The following is a 23,208-nucleotide window of genomic DNA, read 5'->3' as shown; positions in this document are numbered from 1 at the left end:
TCACTGATTTATGTGTAGCTCTCCAGCTTTCCCAACACCACTTGCTGAAGAGACTGTTTTCTCTCCATTGTATATTCTTGCCTCCTTTGTTGTAGATTAATTGGCCATAGGTGTGTGAGTTTATTTCTGGGCTCTTACTCTGTTCCATTGATCCATGTGTCTGTTTTTGTGCCAATACCATGCTGTTTTTTTGTGTTTGTTTTTAAAGGAATTCCTTTATTTATTTATTTATTTATTTATTTATTTTTGGCTGTGTTGGGTCTTCGTTTCTGTGCAAGGGCTTTCTCTAGTTGCAGCAAGCGGGGGCCACTCTTCATCGCAGTGCGCGGGCCTCTCACTATCGCAGCCTTTCTTGTTGCGGAGCACAAGCTCCAGACACGCAGGCTCAGTAGTTGTGGCTCATGGGCCTAGTTGCTCCGCAGCATGTGGGATCTTCCCAGACCAGGGCTCGAACCCATGTCCCCTGCATTGGCAGGCAGATTCTCAACCACTGCGCCACCAGGGAAGCCCCCTTTTTTTTTAAAATTACTTATTTATTTTTGGCTGTGTTGGGTCTTCGTTTCTGTGCGAGGGCTTTCTCCAGTTGCGGCGAGTGGGGGCCACTCTTCATCGCGGTGCGTGGGCCTCTCACTGTTGCAGCCTCTCCCGTTGCGGAGCACAGGCTCCAGACGCGCAGGCTCAGTAGTTGTGGCTCACGGGCTTAGTTGCTCTGCGGCATGTGGGATCTTCCCAGACCAGGGCTCGAACCCGTGTCCCCTGCATTGGCAGGCAGATTCTTAACCACTGCGCCAACAGGGAAGCCCTACCATGCTGTTTTGATTACTGTAGCTTTGTAGTATAGTCTGAAGTCTGGGAGAGTTATGCCTCCAGCTTTGTTCTTTTTGCTCAGGATTGCTTTGGCAAATCTGGGTCTTGTTTCCACATAAATTTTAGGATTATTGGTTCTATGTGAAAAATGTCCTGGGTATTTTGATAGGGATTGCATTAAATCTGTAGAGTGCTTTAGGTAGTATGGCCATTTTAACAATATTAATTCTCCCAATCAAAGATCATGGGATATCCTTCCATTTCTTTGAATCATCTTAAATTTCTTTTATCAATGTTTTATAGTTTTCAGTGTATAGGTCTTTCACCTCCTTGGTTAAGTTTATTCCTAAGTATTTTTTTGATGCAATTTTAAACAGGATTTGTTTTTAAAACTTTCTCTTTCTGATATTTCATTGTTAGTATAAAGAAATGCAACAGATTTCTGTATATTAATCATGTATCCTGCTACCTTCCTGAATTCATTTACTAGTTCTAATAGTTTTTATGTGGAGTCTAATTTAGGGTTCTCTATATAGAGTATCACATCATGCAGATTAATTTTGTTTGGCCATTTTGGAAAAACAGTTTGGAAGCTTCTTAAAAAGTTAAGCTTATACCTAAACATATGACTCAGTCATTCCCTCCTTGGTATTTACCAAACAGAAATAATGTATACATCTGTCCATAAAAATCTGTACGCAACTGTTCATAGTACCTTTAGTTGTAGTAGCCAAAAAAGGGAAATAACCCAAATGTACATTAACAGGTAAATGTATTAACAAATTGTGATTATATACATATAATAGAGTGCTACTCAGCAATAAGAAGAAATGAACTATTGATACATGCAACGCAGATGGATCTCAAAGTAACAACACTGAGTGAAAGAAGCCAAAAAAAAAAGTACTTACTATGTGACTTCACGTATATAAAATTCTAGAAAATTCAAACTAATCTAAAGTGACAATAACAGATTAGTGGTTGCCTTGGGAAGGGGGAGGGGAACAGAGAGGCAGGAGGGAGGGATTACAAGGAGCAAGAGGAAACTTCTTGGGGTGATGGATGTATTCATTATCTTGATTGTGGCAATGGTTTCATGGATGCATATATGTCAAAATTATCAAACTGTATTATTTAAATATGCATAGTTTATTGTATGTACATTATACCTCAATAAATTTGTTAAGAAAACTAAAAATTTACACATGGCAAGCAAACACATAATGTGCTTACTATCATTAGTTAATAAGGAAATATAAATTAAAACCACACAGAGATCTAATATAGTTACTGGGGAAAGGATAAAGGTTGTTTAATATGCTTTCCTATTAGCATCAAAAATTCACCTGATTTAGAAATAACATGAACTCATAATCATTATAGGGAAAGGTCATATACTGTTTTATTACAATGTTTTGGGGCCATCCTGCCCAGCTCCAGCAGTCATGTGGAAACAGTCTGACATGTCCCTTTAGCAACCCAGGTTTTTCCTCGGATGTTGGTCTCCATTAAAGGCAAAAGGGTTCCTTGGTGAGCAATGTATTCCATGTTTGAGAAAGAATAACTCAACCTGAGTTTTAGGTTACCTTAACTATTATCACAAAGAAAGAATGTTTTCAGCAGTTCCTTGTGGGGGGTGGTGTTAAAAAAGATGAAGGGATATAGATCTGACAAGAGGGCTACTAGGCACAAGTATTATAGAAACAATCTAAGTATCAACTGGAAATGATTACACACCCACCAAAAATACTAAGATAAAAAAGACAAACACAAATGTTGGAGAAAATGTGGAGTAATGGTTAAGTCCCCATTGTTGAAGGCATGTAAAATGGTACAATCCTTTGGAAAAAAGGTCTGGCAGTTTTTTTATGAAACTAAACATACACCTACCGTAGGACCCAATGATTCCATCCTTAGATGTTTCCTCAAGAGGAATAAAGACATGTGTTCACAAAAAAATTTGTATAAGAATGTTCATAGCAGCTTTATTCATAACGGCAAAAAAAGAAAAAAAAAAAAAGAGAGAGAAAAGTGGAAACAGCCCAGGTGTCCATCAACAGGAAAATGGAAAAAACTGACATATTCATACAAGAGAATACTCAGCAATAAAAAGGAATGAACCACTGATACAGGCAACATGAATTAATCTCAAAAACATGCTGAGTGAAAGAGGCATTATGCTTTGCATTATTTCATTTCTATGAAGTTTTAGAATAGAAAAATTTAATCTGTGAGGCAAAATAATCAGAACAGTAGTTACATCTGAGAGTTGGGGTAGGGAATGACTGAGAAGGGGCATGAGGAAACTTTCTGGCATGATTGCAATGTTCTAAATTTTGAAAAGGGTTTGGGTTACACAGGTGTATGGATTTGGGAAAAATCAGCAAATTTATACTTAACATTTGTGCATTACACTGCATGTGAATGTACCTTAAAAATTAAAAAAATGAAACCATACTAAACCCTACTTAATGATATGCCTTTTGAAGTATTAGGGGGATATATACTGATGTCTGCAATTTGTTTTGAAAAGCATCATAAAAATAACATGGATGGATAAGTAATAAAACATGTAGAATAGAATGTAGAATCCACGTGGTTGGTATTTGGGTATTTACTGTAAAATTCTCTCAATTTTGCTGTATGTTTGAAAATTTTTATAATAAAATGATTAGGAAAAGCCAGTTGGTCTTATCTTTCTATTATCTATCCTTGGCCTGAAATAAATTATTCTTTCTATAGGATAGAGACTCTATAGAAACACAGGGACCGGAAATTAGCCCTGCATAATCGCTGGGATTCTAAAAGGTAAGTCATACATGTAAACATTGTAAGAAAGGTAAGAAAATATATTAATATTGAAAAGAAAGCCAAGTTACATTAAGAGTAATTACTAATACTGGTGTTTATTATCACCACAAACAAGAGGAGAGTACCATTTTTTTGTACCTTTTTAAAAACTGACTTTTTTCAGCCATTGCATGAAGAGCCATCTTTTATGTCAAGTTATATACATGAATAGGCCAATTGTGTCTCATCCAAACTTTGTCCAAAATTTGGATACCTAATCATTTTTTAAAAAGACTTTTAAGCATTTTCCTATATACCCAATGTTATCATTGTTAATATGCTACATATGGGATAAAATAACATCCTTTGCCTTTGAGAGCTTTACAGGAAATTTGGCATAAGTTTGTGTCAAACAAATCTGAATGTGTTTTCCATCTCTGCACTTATTAGTTGTAGGCCCTTGGGCAAATTAACTTCTGTAAGCCTCACTTTCCTCATTTTACAAATGAGGAAGAAAAATGGTAGTTCATACCTCATATGGTTATTTTGAATTTTAAGTGAGACAATTCATTTTACATGTATCACAGTGATTGGCAGATAGAAAGCACTCAATAAATATGTTATCATTAAGAAAAAAGTATGGGGGGATTAACCAAGATGGCGGAGTAGAAGGACGTGCTGTCACTCCCTCTTGCGAGAGCACCAGAATCACAACTGGCTGCTGGACAATCATCGACAGGAAGACACTGGACTTCACCAAGGAGGATACCCCACGTCCAAGGACAGAGGAGAAGCCACAGTGAGACGGTAGGAGGGGCGCAATCAGAGTAAAATCAAACCCCATAACTGCTGGGTGGGTGACTCACAGACTGCAAAACACTTATACCACAGAAGTCCACCCACTGGAGTGAAGGTTCTGAGCCCCACGTCAGACTTCCCAACCTGGGGGTCCGGCAACAGGAGGAGGAATTGATAGAGAATCAGACTTTGAAGCCTAGTGGGAATTGATTGCAGGACTTCGACAGGACTGGGGGAAATAGAGACCCCACTCTTGGAGGGCGCACGTGGAATAGTGTGCGCATCGGGACCCGGGGGAAGGAGCAGTGACCCTGGGGGAGACTGAACCAGACCTACCTGCTAGTGTTGGAGGGTCTCCTGCAGAGGCGGGGGCTGGCTCTGTTTCACTGTGGGGACAAGAACACTGGCAGCGGAGGTTCTGGGAAGTACTCCTTGGCATGAGCCCTTCCAGAGTCTGCCATTAGCCCCACCAAGGAGCCCAGGTAGGCTCCAGTGTTGGGCTGCCTCAGGCAAAACAACCAACAGGGAGGGAACCCAGCCCCACCCATCAACAGTCAAGTGGATTAAAGTTTTACGGAGCTCTGACCGCCACAGCAACAGTCAGCTCTACCCACCACCAGAGCCTCCCATCAAGCCTCTTAGATAGCCTCAACCACCAGAGGGCAGACAGCAGAAGCAAGAAAAACTACAATCCTGCAGCCTGTGGAACAGAAACCACATTTACAGAAAGATGAAAAGGCAGAGGGCTATATACCAGATGAAGGAACAAGAAAAAAACCGCAGAAAAACAACTAAATGAAGTGGAGATAGGCAACCTTCCAGAAAAAGAATTCAGAATAATGATAGTGAAGATGATCCAGGACCTTGGAATAAGAATGGAGGCAAAGATTGAGAAGATGCAAGAAATGATTAACAAAGACCTAGAAGAATTAAAGAACAAACAAACAGAGATGATCAATACAATAACTGAAATGAAAACTACATTAGAAGGAATCAATAGCAGAATAACTGAGGCAGAAGAACGGATAAGTGACTTGGAAGACAGAATGGTGGAATTCACTGCTGCGGAACAGACTAAAGAAAAAAGAATGAAAAGAAATGAAGACAGCCTAAGAGACCTCTGGGACAACATTAAACGCAACAACATTCGCATTATAGGGGTCCCAGAAGGAGAAGAGAGAGAGAAAGGACCCGAGAAAATATTTGAAGAGATTATAGTCGAAAACTTCCCTAACATGGGAAAGGAAATAGGCACCCAAGTCCAGGAAGCACAGAGAGTCCCATACAGGATAAACCCAAGGAGAAACATGCCAAGACACATAGTAATCAAAGTGGCAAAAATTAAAGACAAAGAAAAATTATTGAAAGCAGCAAGGGAAAAACGACAAACAACATACAAGGGAACTCCCATAAGGTTAACAGCTGATTTCTCAGCAGAAACTCTACAAGCCAGAAGGGAGTGGCAGGATATACTTAAAGTGATGAAAGGGAAGAACCTACAACCGAGATTACTCTACCCGGCAAGGATCTCATTCAGATTGGATGGAGAAATCAAAAGCTTTACAGACAAGCAAAAGCTAAGAGAATTCAGCATCACCAAACCAGCTCTACAACAAATGCTAAAGGAACTTCTCTAAGTGGGAAACAAAAGAGAAGAAAAGGACCTATAAAAACAAACCCAAAACAATTAAGAAAATGGTCATAGGAACATACATATCGATAATTACCTTAAACGTGAATGGATTAAATGCTCCAACCAAAAGACACAGGCTTGCTGAATGGATACAAAAACAAGACCCACATATATGCTGTCTACAAGAGACCCACTTTAGACCTAGGGACACATACAGACTGAAAGTGAGGGGATGGAAAAAGATATTCCATGCAAATGGAAATCAAAAGAAAGCTGGAGTAGCTATACTCATATCAGATAAAATAGACTTTAAAATAAAGAATGTTACAAGAGACAAGGAAGGACACTACATAATGATCAAGGGATCAATCCAAGAAGAAGATATAACAATTATAAATATATATGCACCCAACATAGGAGCACCTCAATACATAAGGCAACTGCTAACAGCTATAAAAGAGGAAATTGACAATAACACAATAATAGTGGGGGACTTTAACACCGCACTTACACCAATGGACAGATCATCCAAAATGAAAATAAATAAGGAAACAGAAGCTTTAAATGACACAATAGACCAGATAGATTTAATTGATATTTATAGGACATTCCATCCAAAAACAGCAGATTACACATTCTTCTCAAGTGCGCATGGAACATTCTCCAGGATAGATCATATCCTGGGTCACAAATCAAGCCTCAGTAAATTTAAGAAAATTGAAATCATATCAAGCATCTTTTCTGACCACAATGCTATGAGATTAGAAATGAATTACAGGGAAAAAAACGTAAAAAACACAAACACATGGAGGCTAAACAATACGTTACTAAATAACCAAGAGATCACTGAAGAAATCAAAGAGGAAATCAAAAAATACCTAGAGACAAATGACAATGAAAACACGACGACCCAAAACTTATGGGATGCAGCAAAAGCAGTTCTAAGACGGAAGTTTATAGCTATACAAGCCTACCTCAAGAAACAAGAAAAATCCCAAGTAAACAATCTAACCTTACACCTAAAGAAACTAGAGAAAGAAGAACAAACAAAACCCAATGTTAGCAGAAGGAAAGAAATCATAAAGATCAGAGCGGAAATAAATGAAATAGAAACAAAGAAAACAATAGCAAAGATCAACAAAACTAAAAGTTGGTTCTTTGAGAACATAAACAAAATTGATAAGCCATTAGCCAGACTCATCAAGTAAAAGAGGGAGAGGACTCAAATCAATAAAATCAGAAATGAAAAAGGAGAAGTTACAACAGACACCGCAGAAATACAAAGCATCCTAAGAGACTACTGCAAGCAACTTTATGCCAATAAAATGGACAACCTGGAAGAAATGGACAAATTCTTAGAAAGGTATAACCTTCCAAGACTGAACCAGGAAGAAACAGAAAATATGAACAGACCAATCACAAGTAATGAAATTGAAACTGTGATTAAAAATCTTCCAACAAACAAAAGTCCAGGACCAGATGGCTTCACAGGTGAATTCTATCAAACATTTAGAGAAGCGCTAACACCTATCCTTCTCAAACTCTTCCAAAAAATTGCAGAGGAAGGAACATTCCCAAACTCATTCTATGAGGCCACCATCACCCTGATACCAAAACCAGACAAAGACACTACAAAAAAAGAAAATTACAGACCAGTATCACTGATGAATATAGATGCAAAAATCCTCAACAAAATACTAGCAAACAGAATCCAACAACACATTAAAAGGATCACACACCACGATCAAGTGGGATTTATCCCAGGGATGCAAGGATTCTTCAATATACGCAAATCAATCAATGTGATACACCATATTAACAAATTGAAGAATAAAAACCATATGATCATCTCAATAGATGCAGAAAAAGCTTTTGACAAAATTCAACACCCATTTATGATAAAAACTCTCCAGAAAGTGGGCATAGAGGGAACCTACCTCAACATAATAAAGGCCATATATGACAAACCCACAGCAAACATCATTCTCAACGGTGAAAAACTGAAAGCATTTCCTCTAAAATCAGGAACGAGACAAGGATGTCCACTCTCACCACTGTTATTCAACATAGTTCCGGAAGTCCTAGCCACGGCAATCAGAGAAGAAAAAGAAATAAAAGGAATACAAATTGGAAAAGAAGAAGTAAAACTGTCACTGTTTGCAGATGACATGATACTATACATAGAGAATCCTAAAACTGCCACCAGAAAACTGCTAGAGCTAATTAATGAATATGGTAAAGTTGCAGGATACAAAGTTAATGCACAGAAATCTCTTGCATTCCTATACACTAATGATGAAAAATCTGAAAGAGAAATTATGGAAACACTCCCATTTACCATTGCAACAAAAAGAATAAAATACCTAGGAATAAACCTACCTAGGGAGACAAAAGACCTGTATGCAGAAAACTATAAGACACTGATGAAAGAAATTAAAGATGATACCAACAGATGGAGAGATATACCATGTTCTTGGATTGGAAGAATCAACATTGTGAAAATGACTATACTACCCAAAGCAATCTACAGATTCAATGCAATCCCTATCAAATTACCAATGGCATTTTTTACAGAGCTAGAACAAATCATCTTAAAATTTGTATGGAGACACAAAAGACCCCGAATAGCCAAAGCAGTCTTGAGGGAAAAAAATGGAGCTGGAGGAATCAGACTGCCTGACTTCAGACTATACTACAAAGCTACAGTCATCAAGACAATATGGTACTGGCACAAAAACAGAAACACAGATCAATGGAACAAGATAGAAAGCCCAGAGATAAACCCACGCACCTATGGTCAACTAATCTATGACAAAGGAGGCAAAGATATACAATGGAGAAAAGACAGTCTCTTCAATAAGTGGTGCTGGGAAAACTGGACAGCTACATGTAAAAGAATGAAATTAGAATACTCCCTAACACCATACACAAAAATAAACTCAAAATGGATTAGAGACCTAAATGTAAGACCGGACACTGTAAAACTCTTAGAGGAAAACATAGGAAGAACACTCTTTGACATAAATCACAGCAAGATCTTTTTTGATCCACCTCCTACAGTAATGGAAATAAAAAGAAAAATAAACAAATGGGACCTAATGAAACTTCAAAGCTTTTGTACAGCAAAGGAAACCATAAACAAGACGAAAAAACAACCCTCAGAATGGGAGAAAATATTTGCAAATGAATCAACGGACAAAGGATTGATCTCCAAAATTTATAAACAGCTCATTCAGCTCAATATTAAAGAAACAAACAACCCAATCAAAAAATGGGCAGAAGACCTAAATAGACATTTCTCCAAAGAAGACATACAGACGGCCACGAAGCACATGAAAAGATGCTCAACATCACTAATTATTAGAGAAATGCAAATCAAAACTACCATGAGGTATCACCTCACACCAGTTAGAATGGGCATCATCAGAAAATCTACAAACAACAAATGCTGGAGAGGGTGTGGAGAAAAGGGTACCCTCTTGCACTGTTGGTGGGAATGTAAATTGATACAACCACTATGGAGAACAATATGGAGGTTCCTTAAAAAACTAAAAATAGAATTACCATATGACCCAGCAATCCCACTACTGGGCAGATACCCAGAGAAAACCGTAATCCAAAAAGACACATACACCCGAATGTTCATTGCAGCACTATTTACAATAGCCAGGTCATGGAAGCAACCTAAATGCCCATCAACAGACGAATGGATAAAGAAGTTGTGGTACATATATACAATGGAATATTACTCAGCCATAAAAAGGAACAAAATTGAGTCATTTGTAGAGACGTGGATGGATCTAGAGACTGTCATACAGAGTGAAGTAAGTCAGAAAGAGAAAAACAAATATCGTATATTAACGCATGTATGTGGAACCTAGAAAAATGGTACAGATGAACCGGTTTGCAGGGCAGAAGTTGAGACACAGATGTAGAGAACAGACATATGGACACCAAGGGGGGAAAACTGCGGTGGGGTGGGGATGGTGGTGTGCTGAATTGGGCGATTGGGATTGACATGTATACACTGATGTGTATAAAATTGATGACTAATAAGAACCTGCAGTATAAAAAAACAAACAAACAGAACAACTAATACTAAACTTTCATTGGGTTATTTGTATGGAAATATGTTAATATAAATGTTTCAGACATTACATGAAATTTCTAAAAATCTTATATGTTCTGGTATAATGTTATAAGTCATAATCCTAGTTATTACTTTAAAATGTATATCTCAGAAATAACTAATTTTCTTGTCAACTGCATTATTATGAACTTTCATCAAATCTTTAACCGTGGTCATTTTTAAGTCTTTTGTCATTTACAGACAGTTCTGGGTGTACTCTGATGCTTTTGCAAATATGTTCCTATAAAAGGGTTTCACCTTCAAGAAATTCATGGAAAAGACTCTGACAAGTACAGGTTTCTGGTACCTGACTATACTGCTGAACTGAATGAATAAGCATTTTCAGAACTCTAATGAAAAACTGATGAACTCATAAAAGTGCTAACAAAAGATCAAGATGAAAAAAAAAATTAATTACATGGGACTGAGTGAACTGATGAGGATGAGTATAATTTTTGTGACTTTCTGTTTGAATTAAAAAAAGAAAAAATCCCACAAGGACTCAGAGGCAAAGAATATACAAATCAATTTTCACTGCAAAGTAAAGGAGCTGTTACAGTGGAGGATTACTGGACTGAGTGTCAATATTATGACATAGTATGAGTGTGTTTCATGTTTGGTAATTGCAATCATTGTTGCTTTTGTTGTGGTCTTCCATGTACAATGCTTGGTGTCAGTCTATTTATCTCTTGTAAAAATAAAATACAGTGTGTGTGTGTGAAAAAAAAAATAATAAATTACTTAAAAAAACCCCATAAAACAAAACAAAACAAAACAACAAAAAAAAAAGAAAAAAGAAAAAAGTATGTACAAGAAACAAAACATTCAATTGATGGAAAAATGTGGAACAAAACTTTAGTTTTTTTAAATAGAACAGTATCATTTCCTCACATGGTAGTTCAAATAGCAACTACGATAGGGTTTGTTTTGTTTTCTGAGTTGTGAGAAATGTTTTAGAAAGTCAAAGAACAATAATCTTGCTGCACTGATACTGTGAAAATTCAGACTCTTAGATCAAAGAGAGAAATGCAGAAATATACCTCTCATCAGCTTAATATCTGGACCTACTAAAAGAAGCTACCCTGTTTCACCCAATCTTGCATTAAACATTCAGAAATGTCACCCATGATGTTTTATGCCTGTTACTAGCACCTGTTAAGTAGGCTGGCACATAGTTAAAGCCTCTAAAATAGTCAGGTAGAGAGGGGGGTTAAGGAGGGGCAGGAGGATATTAACTACCACTTCCATATACCCTCAGGAGAACAGCAGTCTCATGTCTGGCAGGCGGCGGAATGAGCAGCTGCATGTCACTGTGGGGAGCTGGGAAGCCAATAATTTTGGGGGAAGCATGCTCTATTGTTTCCTGCTATGTCTGTTACCTGTGCATTTCCCACATTCTTTGCTATCTTCTTTATCTTTTGGCACCCTTTTTATTAACCTTCCTGTTAACAATCGTGCAGTCCACATTCCCACATGGTGTTACAACTGGCTGAAACTAAGCAGTAGCAGCTTAATTCACTAAGCAGTAGCAGCTTGTCCCTTTAGTTGGGGCATAGCTCTCCTATTTGTTACACTGTCCACAACTCCCTATTGTTTTTCACACTAGGTGCATTTCCTGCCTGGCCCATATGGCATGTGGATCCAGGTCTAGTTTGATTTGGGCAGCAGTGAGACAATAGGCATTTCTTAGTGGTCAGTTCCTGTCTTGACTGGAAGTATTCCACCCAACCCTGCCCCCACCAAAAAAGCAGCCAGGAATCTCAGATAGTTCTCAGATGCCTTTCTGAACAGATGAGTTCCTTCGTCAAAAGAAGGCAATGACTTAGAGAAAGGTAAACTCAACAAACCTGCTTTTTTAAAAAATCTGACAGGATTTAAGTCTTAAGACATCCTTTTCTGAAACACTTTTGGAAATGGAGAGCAGGCTTTCTGCCTTTACATAGCACTGCATCTGCTTTGAAACCCACCATACTGGTTTCTTTTCTTTTCTCTGATATTTATCTATTTTCTCTTATCGAACTTGTGTTTCAAGATATAAATTCACTGGGCAGGACTATTTAGATATAGCTCATGTCTAGTTGGAAGTTTGGGGCAATATCTAGCACATCATAACTATTCAGCTATTCATAACTGTGCTTTGTAATCACAATCATGTCTCCAAAATACTCTGACTTCAAATATTATATTAAATAGTACTATTAAATATGCATAAAACGAGAATGGATTTTTCAACTAGTAGATATAAAAGTATTAGAATTTAATATATGAAGACAGTTTTATCATCTTGCTCATGAGGTAATCACTTTTACTTTCCCAAGTGGTTATTATACATAAGTGCAGATTCGGAAAGATTTATTTTTAGCCAACATATAAATATTTTCCCTTATTCTAAAATGTTAACAATCTTCTTTTCTATTGCACAAAAGACAGTTTTAGGTTTGTTCCCTTTACTTTTTTTTTATTTATGGACTCTGCTACTAATTTCTAGACTTTTGGAATAGCTAACGCCTTTCTCTCATCAGCCCTGTTGATCATAATTAGCTTGAAATTTATCCGCAAACTTTAAGGGCAGAACAGGGCAGAATTCACATTGTTCTTAACATGGGATCAGGCCAAAACTGAAGGAAAAACTGGAGGATTTTGATGTAACTCATCCAAGCTAAAATCCCGTATTTTAATTTTAAATTTGAATCAGCAATGATTTTTACTGCTGTCTCCTCCCCTTCTATTTTTACTAGTTATTCTTTTGAGCCTGAATCAGAGAAATGTGCTAAACATGTGGATTGCAAGCAACTGGATTTTTCAAACAGGAACCACAAAGAAACATTTTTCTCCCTTTACTTGGGTTGCTTTTATTTAACATTCTGAAGAATGATTATCTGAGTTCAAGGATCATATTTTCATCAGTTCTAATAAAGAAGAAAAAATACTCATCTCACAGCTAAGATAGAGCCAAAACCTTTTTCTAGCTGCCAGTCAGTTTCCAAGCTAGTAAGAACTCTTGGGACTTTATCTACTCTTCTACAGGGAGCAGAGCTGGTACAACCCAGGATACCTTTATCTTATTGCCTACGTATGAAAATATTGCCTAAGCAGAATTGGAAGACTCACCAAATAAATAGAAGAGTGAAATGAATACAACACTCTTAGATGTATTAACAGCTAAACAGCCTACATATGAGAAAAAAAATTTCACTTACAGTTTGCTTGAAATCTTTTACATTAGCCTAACAGAAACACAAAAAAAACAATGGGAACATCAAACCAAGAGAATAAAACCATGGAAGAAAAGATAATTGGGGAACTATAGCCAATTCCTGATACTATATACAAATACAGAAGATATATACATATATATTTTTTTAAAACTGTGATGACACATTTTTGGCTCAAAGTATGCTTTCATATTATAGATCTCATTTTCCATCCTTAAAGTTTGGGTGAGCGGATACAGGATTTCTTGATTTCTTTCTGTATCTTTTGTATCTTTCTTTTTATCTCTCCCCCTTAGTTTTACCAATCAAAATCCCAGGCCATCCTTTAACAACCACGTTAAACACCTACTCATCAATGACCCTCTCCCAATAATTAGAATTAACCTCCTTCTCTGTTCTTCAATGTTTTATATTTGCATCACCACCCGCCTAAAAACTGCAAAATGCTAGACTTCTTGGGATGTCATTGTAAAAAATCTCTACATAAAATGAAGTCCTCACCACCTTGTATGGCAAGAGTTTAAAAAAGAAGTCACAGTGATCTGAAGTCAACACAAGACCTTTTCTGGAAAATACTGGAGAATACGCTATGCAGATAATAAAAAGGAGGACTGGACACGGCTGCTGAGGTGTTTGGCTAGAAGTCTCAGAAGTTACATCTCAAAATTTAAAACTATTGCAATCTTTTTTACAACTTCTGTTTGTGGTTTCTTCTTCTTCCCCAGGGTCACATACCATCTGGTAAACATAGCAGCTGAAGACCCTGCTGGGTTTTTGTTCTATGTGTAGTACCAAGTCTCTGTCAAAGTAAACTTCGTGGCTATATGTCTGTAATGAAAACACAGGCAAATGGAATCTCCTCTTCACATAATCATATTCACTACTGGGTCATTAAAATGTCACAGCGTCTATGCTAGGGATGTTCAAATATACACTTGGAGGCAACACAGCTGCCAGAAACAGTTTATTTTTCATTATTTGTGGATATGCAGACGACTTATGAGAAAAGCATTACACAAAATGTTGAGACTGAAAAGAGCCCTGGACTTAGGAGTCTGAACACCCAGATTCTATTGCCAACATTGCCACTATTTCACTTGTGACCGTGGGCAAGTTGCTAAATCTTTCAGGTTCTCCATTGATAAAACAATGATTGGGTAAAGTAACATCTACTGTTCTTTATAACTTTTATATTCTATAATACTTAGAAGAGCAGACAAACGCTTCCAAGAGTGCTTAAAAACCCTACATGCTTAGATTTGTCTCTATTAAATAACTGTGGGGATTCGATACAGTGTATTTTTATTTTTAAAAACATTACCAAACTTATGGGAGAAAACTAGACTATGGTAAGGAAATAGACAGCATGTCTCATGAAAAAAGCATAAAGCTTTATCTTTAAAGCCACTGGTAAGGAGGCATCCTCTGCTCCCTAGAGGAGAAAGTCTAAAGAAGTACTCATTTTGTCCTGCATGTAGGATGATAACCTCTTCCATGTGGTCACTGGTATAGGTGAATCTGGACTGACATGAACACAGTAACATCTGTTCCAATAAATGTCACCTATAAAGGAAAGTCTTACAACTTTGTATTCCATGGACTCTACTCACCACATCCCATGACTCCACGAGTGGAATGCTTTTAAGTAAAGTTCCATATTCATTACAGTGGAAATCCAGGTGAGCTTTTCCTTCAGCATCTATTTGAGTAACAGCTACCACAGAAAGCAAATCCAACTCATCTTCATAGTCCACAATTTTGAAAGTCTTGGGGAATAGATGATAAGGCAAAAGAAGAGGGGCAAAATCCAGTTAGGATTATTTCTACATTTGTGGCTTAACTATTATTTATAAAAATATGTAGAAAGAAAAATGAATGGGTGGGAGCATAGATAGAAATGTGTCTCCACTTATCTGCCTAGTAAAACATCAGTCTCAAGATTTTTAAGACTCAAGAAGTATCCTACAGATTTTGATGAACACAACCAAGTCTATGCAGGTCTCAGCCAAAGTATAACTGAAATTCTCTATTATGACAGCAAGCCAGAGTGTCTCCAAATGTGAAAGAGGTATTCAACTGCTGACACTGATAGGTGTGTTCACTGGTTTCCAGATAGGACTAAATATATGAAACTCAGTTCTGAAACCTGAAGACTGCCCACTGTGCTCGGAAGGTTCTCATACCAGAAAAACACAAGTCATTTCAAGAAGAACTGATAGCCCATCATATACTATTTATGACCCTATTTGCCATCCTTTTTTAAAAAAACCCTTTCTTAGGGAATTCCCTGGTGGTCCAGTGGTTATGACTCTGCGCTTTCCATCCCTGGTCGGGAAACTAAGATCCTGCAAGCCACGTGGTGCAGAAAAAAAAAAACCTTTTTGGTTCCCTAAAGAAAGCAAAAATGGCTGCTTATACTTGAGGGAGAATATTAGGAACAGAAATCCAACCCACAGAACAGGACTGGGATAAGAGACGTTAGTTAGAAATGATTAATGATGGTAAAGACATTAAGAGAGAAAAATCTAACCCCAGAACTCTGTCTCAAGGAAGAAAACCTGGGACTCCAACAGCCTCATGGGGAAGCAGATCTATGCTCACCCATCCAGGGATGGCACATCTTGACAGGCACAGCAAGTTTCTCTTAATCACCAAATACTAACCCTTCACTCACACTTGGTCAAACTGCTTTTTAATCCATTTACATTTTCTGCCTTTACCACCTATGACATAAAAATTTACGTAGATTTATTACCAGTGATTCCTTTTAATTTACTTTTTGCCTTTATCTTACATTGGTCAAACTTCAAAAGGTGACTTCTTGCCTGAGTGTCAGTAATTTTATAGATTTTAGTCACAACCCCTTTCAACTTTTCCTTTACAGGTGAAAAGTTTTTGTTTCGTAATCTCACAATGTAGAGTATCTTTCTCTTTGCTACTACCTTCTCCCTTCTTAATTATTCTTGCTACCTTTTGGTAATTTTGGTATGTTTTTCTTGAATACAGTTTTACATACAGGGTAGGAAGCTTTCTGCTTTGTTCTCAATGGTTCAAAAGAATAAATATATATTTGGTTCCAAAGAATATGTATTTTTTCTTTTTTGAGAGTAGCCACATACTGTGCCACCTCCAACCTATTTTAAGAGATTTTCAAAAACTATCCTTAGAGGGCTACTCAATATTTCTACCTAGAAATGGTCATACGAACTATATAGTTATATAGAGTCTAAAGGGATTCAGTATTTACGCAAAGGCTATATATTTGAAGTACGAACACTTTGAGTTGATTTCATAAGTAATTCCAGTGCTTTTTTTTTTTAAAGAAAAGGATAAAAATGTATTAGCTTAGTGACTGGCAACGTCAAGTTGAGGCCAAAGGCTGAACTGATTTACCACACCCTTACACCCTCCTCCTCTGGCTCATGAACATTAACAAGTACATCTATGTCTAGTAAGTGAAAAACAAGGCAAAAGCCATAGTTATCAAGATATAACTCAATAATTTTCTATTAAGAGATTTCCCTAGGAAGTGTGCACATCAACAAAACAATAAGCTAATAATAGTGTTTTCAAATTATTTCGGTCCTATGAAATCTTCTGCAAACAAAATCTTAACAATAATTCCAATATGAAAAGAGAGGAGACAGAGACACATCGGTTCAAATAGCACACACAATCCTACAGACTAAGGTTGCATGGAGCTTCCCAACCTCTACCCCAGGGCAAGTTCATACAAGCTTGGTTTATTATTTCTGGCTAAAGTAATACCTCTTGTTCTGGGTCATCATCCAGAAGGTTAAAGCTTTTTTTTACCACCCGTCCAGAAGCTGTAACAGTGGGTAAGTTTTCATTCTATCATATGGAGAGAAATAAAAATATATGACAAGTCCTATTATGTAGTCAATGGCAAAACTGTATTAACGAATTTGTTAACTAACCAACCCTTCTCTAACATCCACAATTCTTTCCTCAACTGAGAAAATTCTGAACCAGATTTTGGATCCTCCAATTAATAAAAATACTTTATTATGATAAAGTTTTTAATGGATAAAATACCAAAATAGAAATACAAAGGTTACAGATTTGCTATTTCACCTGCCCTTCTGATTTTTGCCTTAGTATAGTACAGCAAATAAAGAGTCGATCTGCTTTTGGAAATTTCCCTCTGCATGATTTTCTTCAGGCTCTTAATTTGTATGCTAAAGGCAAAGAACCATTTGGAGTTAAAGAATGGTGTGTAATTTTTTAAAGTTTATATCTAACCTTTCTTACCCTAAGTTTGCACAATTAATTAAACCCAAAGGTTGATAATTCATCAATAAAAACTTAAAGAGAAATCCAGAAAGGAAACAGAAATAAGCAAAAGATAAAGTCAATATAATCAACTCTCTTCAAATCTCATAGATATTATACATGGGGCTAAGACTAGCTACCCATGTAGACAAACTGAACAGACTTTTATAGGACTGTGCTTTTCTTTTCTGCCACACTAAAAGATAAATACATTTGCATATTATATTCTTATATAGAAAGACAGTGATATACAAAGGATTTTAAAGTACTCCTGACTTACTTTGTTCTTCTCCCTGTTGGCCAAAATGACAAAATCTTCAGAGATCTGATGCTGGGCACTATTATTTTCTACTTCACTTAGCTTTAAAACTCTGAAAAGGTAAAAAGGATTCTAAGAACCTAAGACCTCAACACACCATCAAAGTGTCAAAGTTGAACTACTGAAAAGAAACTTAACAAATGAAAATTGAGTAACAACACCGAGTTAGTTCTCTTCTCCTCCTGATTAGTCCAAAATATTAATGTCTGATAACTTAAGTGTCCATAAATTTCTTCAAATTTAGAGATTCTGTTAAACAGAAAAACAGGATATGTGACAACAGGTGCTATTGAAGTAGGTAATGCAGCAGCTTGCTGATAGTCCTTACACTATCTTCCAAACTGGCTTAATAAAAGTGACTCTAAAGAACCTCCTCTCTACCATCCTGCAGCAGGTCTTCAACATTTCAGCTTTAACAATGGCATTATAGTAGATATTTACATTTTTATTTCTGAAGATAGAATGAGGTATCAATGAACAACACTCAGAGTTAAATATAATATAGACTGGATTAGCAACTAAGTTCTAAACCGAGAGTTTTCATGGTAGAGTAATATTTTAAAACTGCAAATGACTTAATACTTTTCTTTTTAAAGAATTTACATTTTAGGGCTTCCCTGGTGGCGCAGTGGTTGAGAATCTGCCTGCCAATGCAGGGGACACGGGTTCGAGCCCTGGTCTGGGAAGATCCCACATGCCGCGGAGCAACTAAGCCCGTGAGCCACAACTACTGAGCCTGCGCGTCTGGAGCTTGTGCTCCGCAACAAGAGAGGCCGCGACAGTGAGAGGCCCGCGCACCGCAATGAAGAGTGGCCCCCGCTCGCCGCAACTAGAGACAGCCTTCGCACAGAAACGAAGACCCAATACAGACAAAAATAAATAAATAAATAAATAATTTTTTTAAAAAAAGAATTTACATCTTAAATTCCTTAATTAGTTATCTTAATTAGTGCCAATATTTAAGAGTGCCTATCTTTTAAAACCTAGCAAAAGGGCACACACTCTTTGTGGACCTTATTTTCTTAAACTCAAACTAATATAAAAGATGTGTGGTAACAAACATTAAGAGTAAGGTTTATTAAAGCTGACCATACTTTTTATGACTTTTTATAAAAGTTCATAATCTTTTTTCATTAAGTCCCTTCATCCTCCTTATAACTGATCCAGAGTAGACTAATTATCATGAAGCATACGAAATAAAGAATGCAGACACTACTCTTCTTATTCAACAAATACTTACTGAGCACCTACTCTGTACTAAGACCTGTGCTCAGTGCCAGGGTTACAGGTGTCAACAAGACAGACTCTTTCCCTGTCATGGAGCTCATGATTCCCAACCTAGATATTTAAACAGATAATCACACAAATAATTAATTTAAATTGCTGTAAGTGCTACAGAAGATTACATAGTTGGTACAGTGAAAATATGATGGGGCAGCTAATCTAATGAAGGGTGCCAGGGAAGCACTCTTTGAAAAAGGGACATTTAAGGGGGCATAAAATATGAATAGAAATTAGGCAAAACAGGTAGGGGAAACAGACTTCAAATAGAGGGAACAGGTCCTCAGCTTTGTGAAAAGACAGCATGACTGAAGTAAACTGAGTGGGAGGAATCTTTTAGACCAGCTAAGTATGTTGGTCTTTATCTTAAGTGCAATACGAGGTCATAAAAAGGTTAAAGCAGAATTCACTTGGTTAGGTTTTTGTGTTTGTTTATGTTTCTAAAAATCACTCTAGCTGCTGGGAAGAAAACAGACTTAAAGAGTAAAAAGTATATTCTTGGAGTCCTGTAAGAAGGCAACTATTATAGTCTAGGCTAGTGATGACAATGGTCTGACCAAGGTGGTGACAGTGGCCAAGGGCAGAAAGAGGCAGATTTAAGAAATGTTTAGTAGCAAAATAAACTGGATTGATGGGATATATGGTGCGTGTGAGTGTGTGTGTGTGTGTGAGAGAGAGAGAGAGAGAGAGAGAGAGAGAGAAAATGCAAGTGAGTGTTTAAGTACACGTATACTGATGAAAGACAAGAAGGTAAGAAAGTGTCAAGAATGATTCCAGACTTATGACATAAGCTTAGATGAGAGGTTTGTGCTAAGAAAAATTTTGGAGTTTTGGTGTATACATGATCTTTAAAGTCAAGGGAATAAACAGGAGAATCAAGCAGACAGGGAATGAAGGGTGAGAAAAGAGTGTCTAAGTCCTGAGGACTTAAAGTCTGAGTAGAAGAGGAAGAACGTGAATGGATACTAAGAAAGACAGATCACAGAGGGAAGAAAATATTCAGGAGCACTGTGGTGTCAGGAAAGCCAAATGAAGAGTGTTTCAAGGAAGGAGAGGTCAACTGTGTGGAAGATGTGGGTAAACCAAATATAACAAGATTTACTTCAAACAACCTGCTGCTTCTCCAGCAGTAAGGCTGTCTTTTAGAACAAAGATAAATCATCTCTCTCATTAATCTTGGAGAATGAATTAAGACCTGATGAGGATGAACCAATATGTAATCTCCTTTTCCTCACATGTCATCAATCATCCAACAAAGAACTTACTCAAATGTAATATTTACAAACAGTAATGATGAGGTTGAAAGAATAAAGTCAGGTTTTCTAGATGCCATTCTCTGAGGAAGCACCCTACAACAAGCTAATTATTTCCACAATTTGCTCAGTAGTTAGCTGGCAAAAATAAAGATGCCAATAAATACTACCAAAGGCTACTTTTAACTTTAAAGTAACTAAGGAAATACTCACTTGACCTGATTTGGGCCAACATGTATTATTCTACCAGAAGCATCAGGATGGAAATAGATCCAGTCAGATTCTAGAGAACAACACTCCATTTCTTGGACCCCGTTTTTTGCCTGAAGTTGGAAAAAAATATTGAAAATAAAAATTAAGGAAAAATAAAATAATTTTTCAAATCCAGCATCAGTGATAGATCAGTAAGTCAAAAGTGAAGGAAGAGAAAACATTAACCAGCTGAACTGGGATGTGTATTAGGGCTGAATTAGGACACTCAAACTTGAGAAATCCAGAACATTTAAATTCAGAAATTTCATAGATGCACCATGCACTATATAATATAGCTCACAAATAAGAAGTTACCATATCTCAAGCACCTAATGTATGTCTGGCACTGCATTAGATGTTTTATACTCAATATTTCTTTTGATCTCAGCAATACTTGAAGCATATATTGCTATCCCCATCTTATGGATGAGGAAACTGACGCACAAAGAGGATAAATCATTTGCTTAGTATTCTGCACCTACTAAACAGCAGATTAGACTCCAAAGTCCATGGATTTTCCATTATTTAACTCTGCCATAATTATGTACATGCAGTCCCCCACAACATCCTTCTCCCTTCCCTATCCTCAACAAACTGTCAATCAGAAGAGTAGATAGCACAAAAATAAACATGCAACCAAACAGGTCATATAATCTCCTTGCAAAAGTCAGATGTTAAACTCTAATGCTGACGAAACGGTCTAATACTGCTTAGCACTTAAGGTAAGTAGAGAGATTGATTTCATAGTAGTATATTTAGACATTAAAATAAAGAAAAAGATACCTCCATATGTGATCACATACGTAATAAATGTTTTACCTTACACACAGGAGCACTGGGGACTAATACCAGCATGGATACATTAACTTCACTGGCTTTATCCAAGTCATTTAACTTAATTTTTCCAATGTAAAATGAAATGATGTCATCTTTCCTATTAGATACTCATAAAAGTTTCTGACATATAAAATTATTAATTCCATTAGCATATACTGACAGGACACTATGTTTAAGGTATCACACTAGGCACTAAACATAATCCTTGTCATCAAGAAGCTCATATTCAAGAAGGGAGATATTGAAACAGAAATAGAATAAGGCAGTGTAGAAAACAAAGTGGTCAAGCTATGCACAGGATATTATCAAGCATCCAACCCAGGTAAGCAGAATTTCAGGAGCCTGAACTCTGCCTTGAAATGAGAATAAAGTGGCTAGAAAGAAGAGACAGCAAAATCAAAAGCACAGAAGTGTTGATCCATTTAGCATGTATATGCACAAACACGAGTAGCAGATAAAATTAAATTGAGAAGTAGAGTGTCCAGCCATGAGACTGGAGAGGTAGGCTGGGGTTACATCACAAGTGCTTTGTATGCCATGCTTTTTTAAAAATTGGAATTTAACACATTTTAGGTATCAAATTAGCACATGCATTTTAATTTTTCAAGAGTTTTTATAAGTATCCTAACGATTTCTAATAGAAATGGTGGTATTACTGCATTTTACATATAAGAAAATCAATACAATTAAACATCTTGGTTGCAACCACTAAAACTAATGTGTACATTTTGGCATTAGCTCCAAAGGCTCCTTTGTTTAATATAAAACTTTTTTATGCTGTGTGTGTATGTATGTGTGTGTGTGTGTGTGTGTGTGTGTGTGTATATATATATATATATATATATACACACACAAAAAAAACCCCATATCTTTCTTTCTTTAGGAGACTATTCTCTTCATTATAATATCTAAATACAACATGCAAAAGAAACGTTATCTCTCTTTGTGTTAAATACTAGGCAGCATTATTATCAGCTTCTGTAGTTTTTATTATTTGCTCAAATGCTAGTTTAAAGCTCAGTTTAATAGAAAGCTATGAATCATTTTCTGAATTCTTCAGTTTGCCTACATATATGTTTTTGGGTTATCTATTTTTCTGACAGGTGGGGAGGTAATGCACATATGCATCATTAAGGTAATATCACTTCAACAAAGTTGTCCAGCAAAAGGACTGAAAACTCCCCTGGATTTAGCAATTATTTATAAATATGTTGAAATAAGATCTGACTAAATGTTATAATCAGTAATCATACAAGGAGAATACTTGACAGGCATGCTTGATGTAGATGTTGAAGGCCATTTCGTACACACACATAAAAGAATATGTATTATCAGTTCTTATATAAGAAGAATATCTACTAAATGTCTAGAATGTGAACTGTGCAGGGTTTGACTATATAGAAAAGTTCAGCAAAAAAGAGATGTGACAGGTCCTGGTGGCTGAAGGATGTCCACTGCTGGGAGGTGAATAATCAAACCACAGACTTGCGGGAAACAGTCCCCATTTGTAAAAGAGGATGCCACTGGGCTGGGCCAAACAGGAGCTCCCACATGTGATAGGTTAATGAGAAAATGCAAGGGAAGAAAGCTCCTGCAAAAAG

General features: G+C 36.8%; 1 protein-coding gene across 3 annotated transcripts in view; it reads right to left on the bottom strand.

Moving 5' to 3' along the window:
- Positions 1-23,208, bottom strand: part of DCAF17 (DDB1 and CUL4 associated factor 17) — a 60,043-nt gene that overhangs the window by 14,711 nt on the left and 22,124 nt on the right. For 2 of the 3 annotated variants that reach the window (XM_061201882.1, XM_061201866.1), the window contains exons 10-14: positions 20,732-20,841; positions 17,946-18,036; positions 17,141-17,224; positions 14,983-15,138; positions 13,551-14,200 (exon numbers count right to left, since the gene is read on the bottom strand). In XM_061201882.1, the coding sequence (XP_061057865.1) occupies positions 14,033-14,200; positions 14,983-15,138; positions 17,141-17,224; positions 17,946-18,036; positions 20,732-20,841 (609 nt within the window). In that variant the 3' untranslated portion in view covers positions 13,551-14,032. Of the gene's footprint in view, positions 1-13,550; positions 14,201-14,982; positions 15,139-17,140; positions 17,225-17,945; positions 18,037-20,731; positions 20,842-23,208 lie in introns of those variants that run through there. The other variant, XM_061201873.1, reaches the window with a different exon arrangement.

The sequence above is a fragment of the Eubalaena glacialis genome, chromosome 1 (assembly GCF_028564815.1).
Source record: "Eubalaena glacialis isolate mEubGla1 chromosome 1, mEubGla1.1.hap2.+ XY, whole genome shotgun sequence".
Taxonomy (NCBI): domain Eukaryota; kingdom Metazoa; phylum Chordata; class Mammalia; order Artiodactyla; family Balaenidae; genus Eubalaena; species Eubalaena glacialis.
The sequence above is the reverse complement of the archived record's forward strand: the minus strand, read 5'-3'. Positions and strand labels throughout refer to the sequence as shown.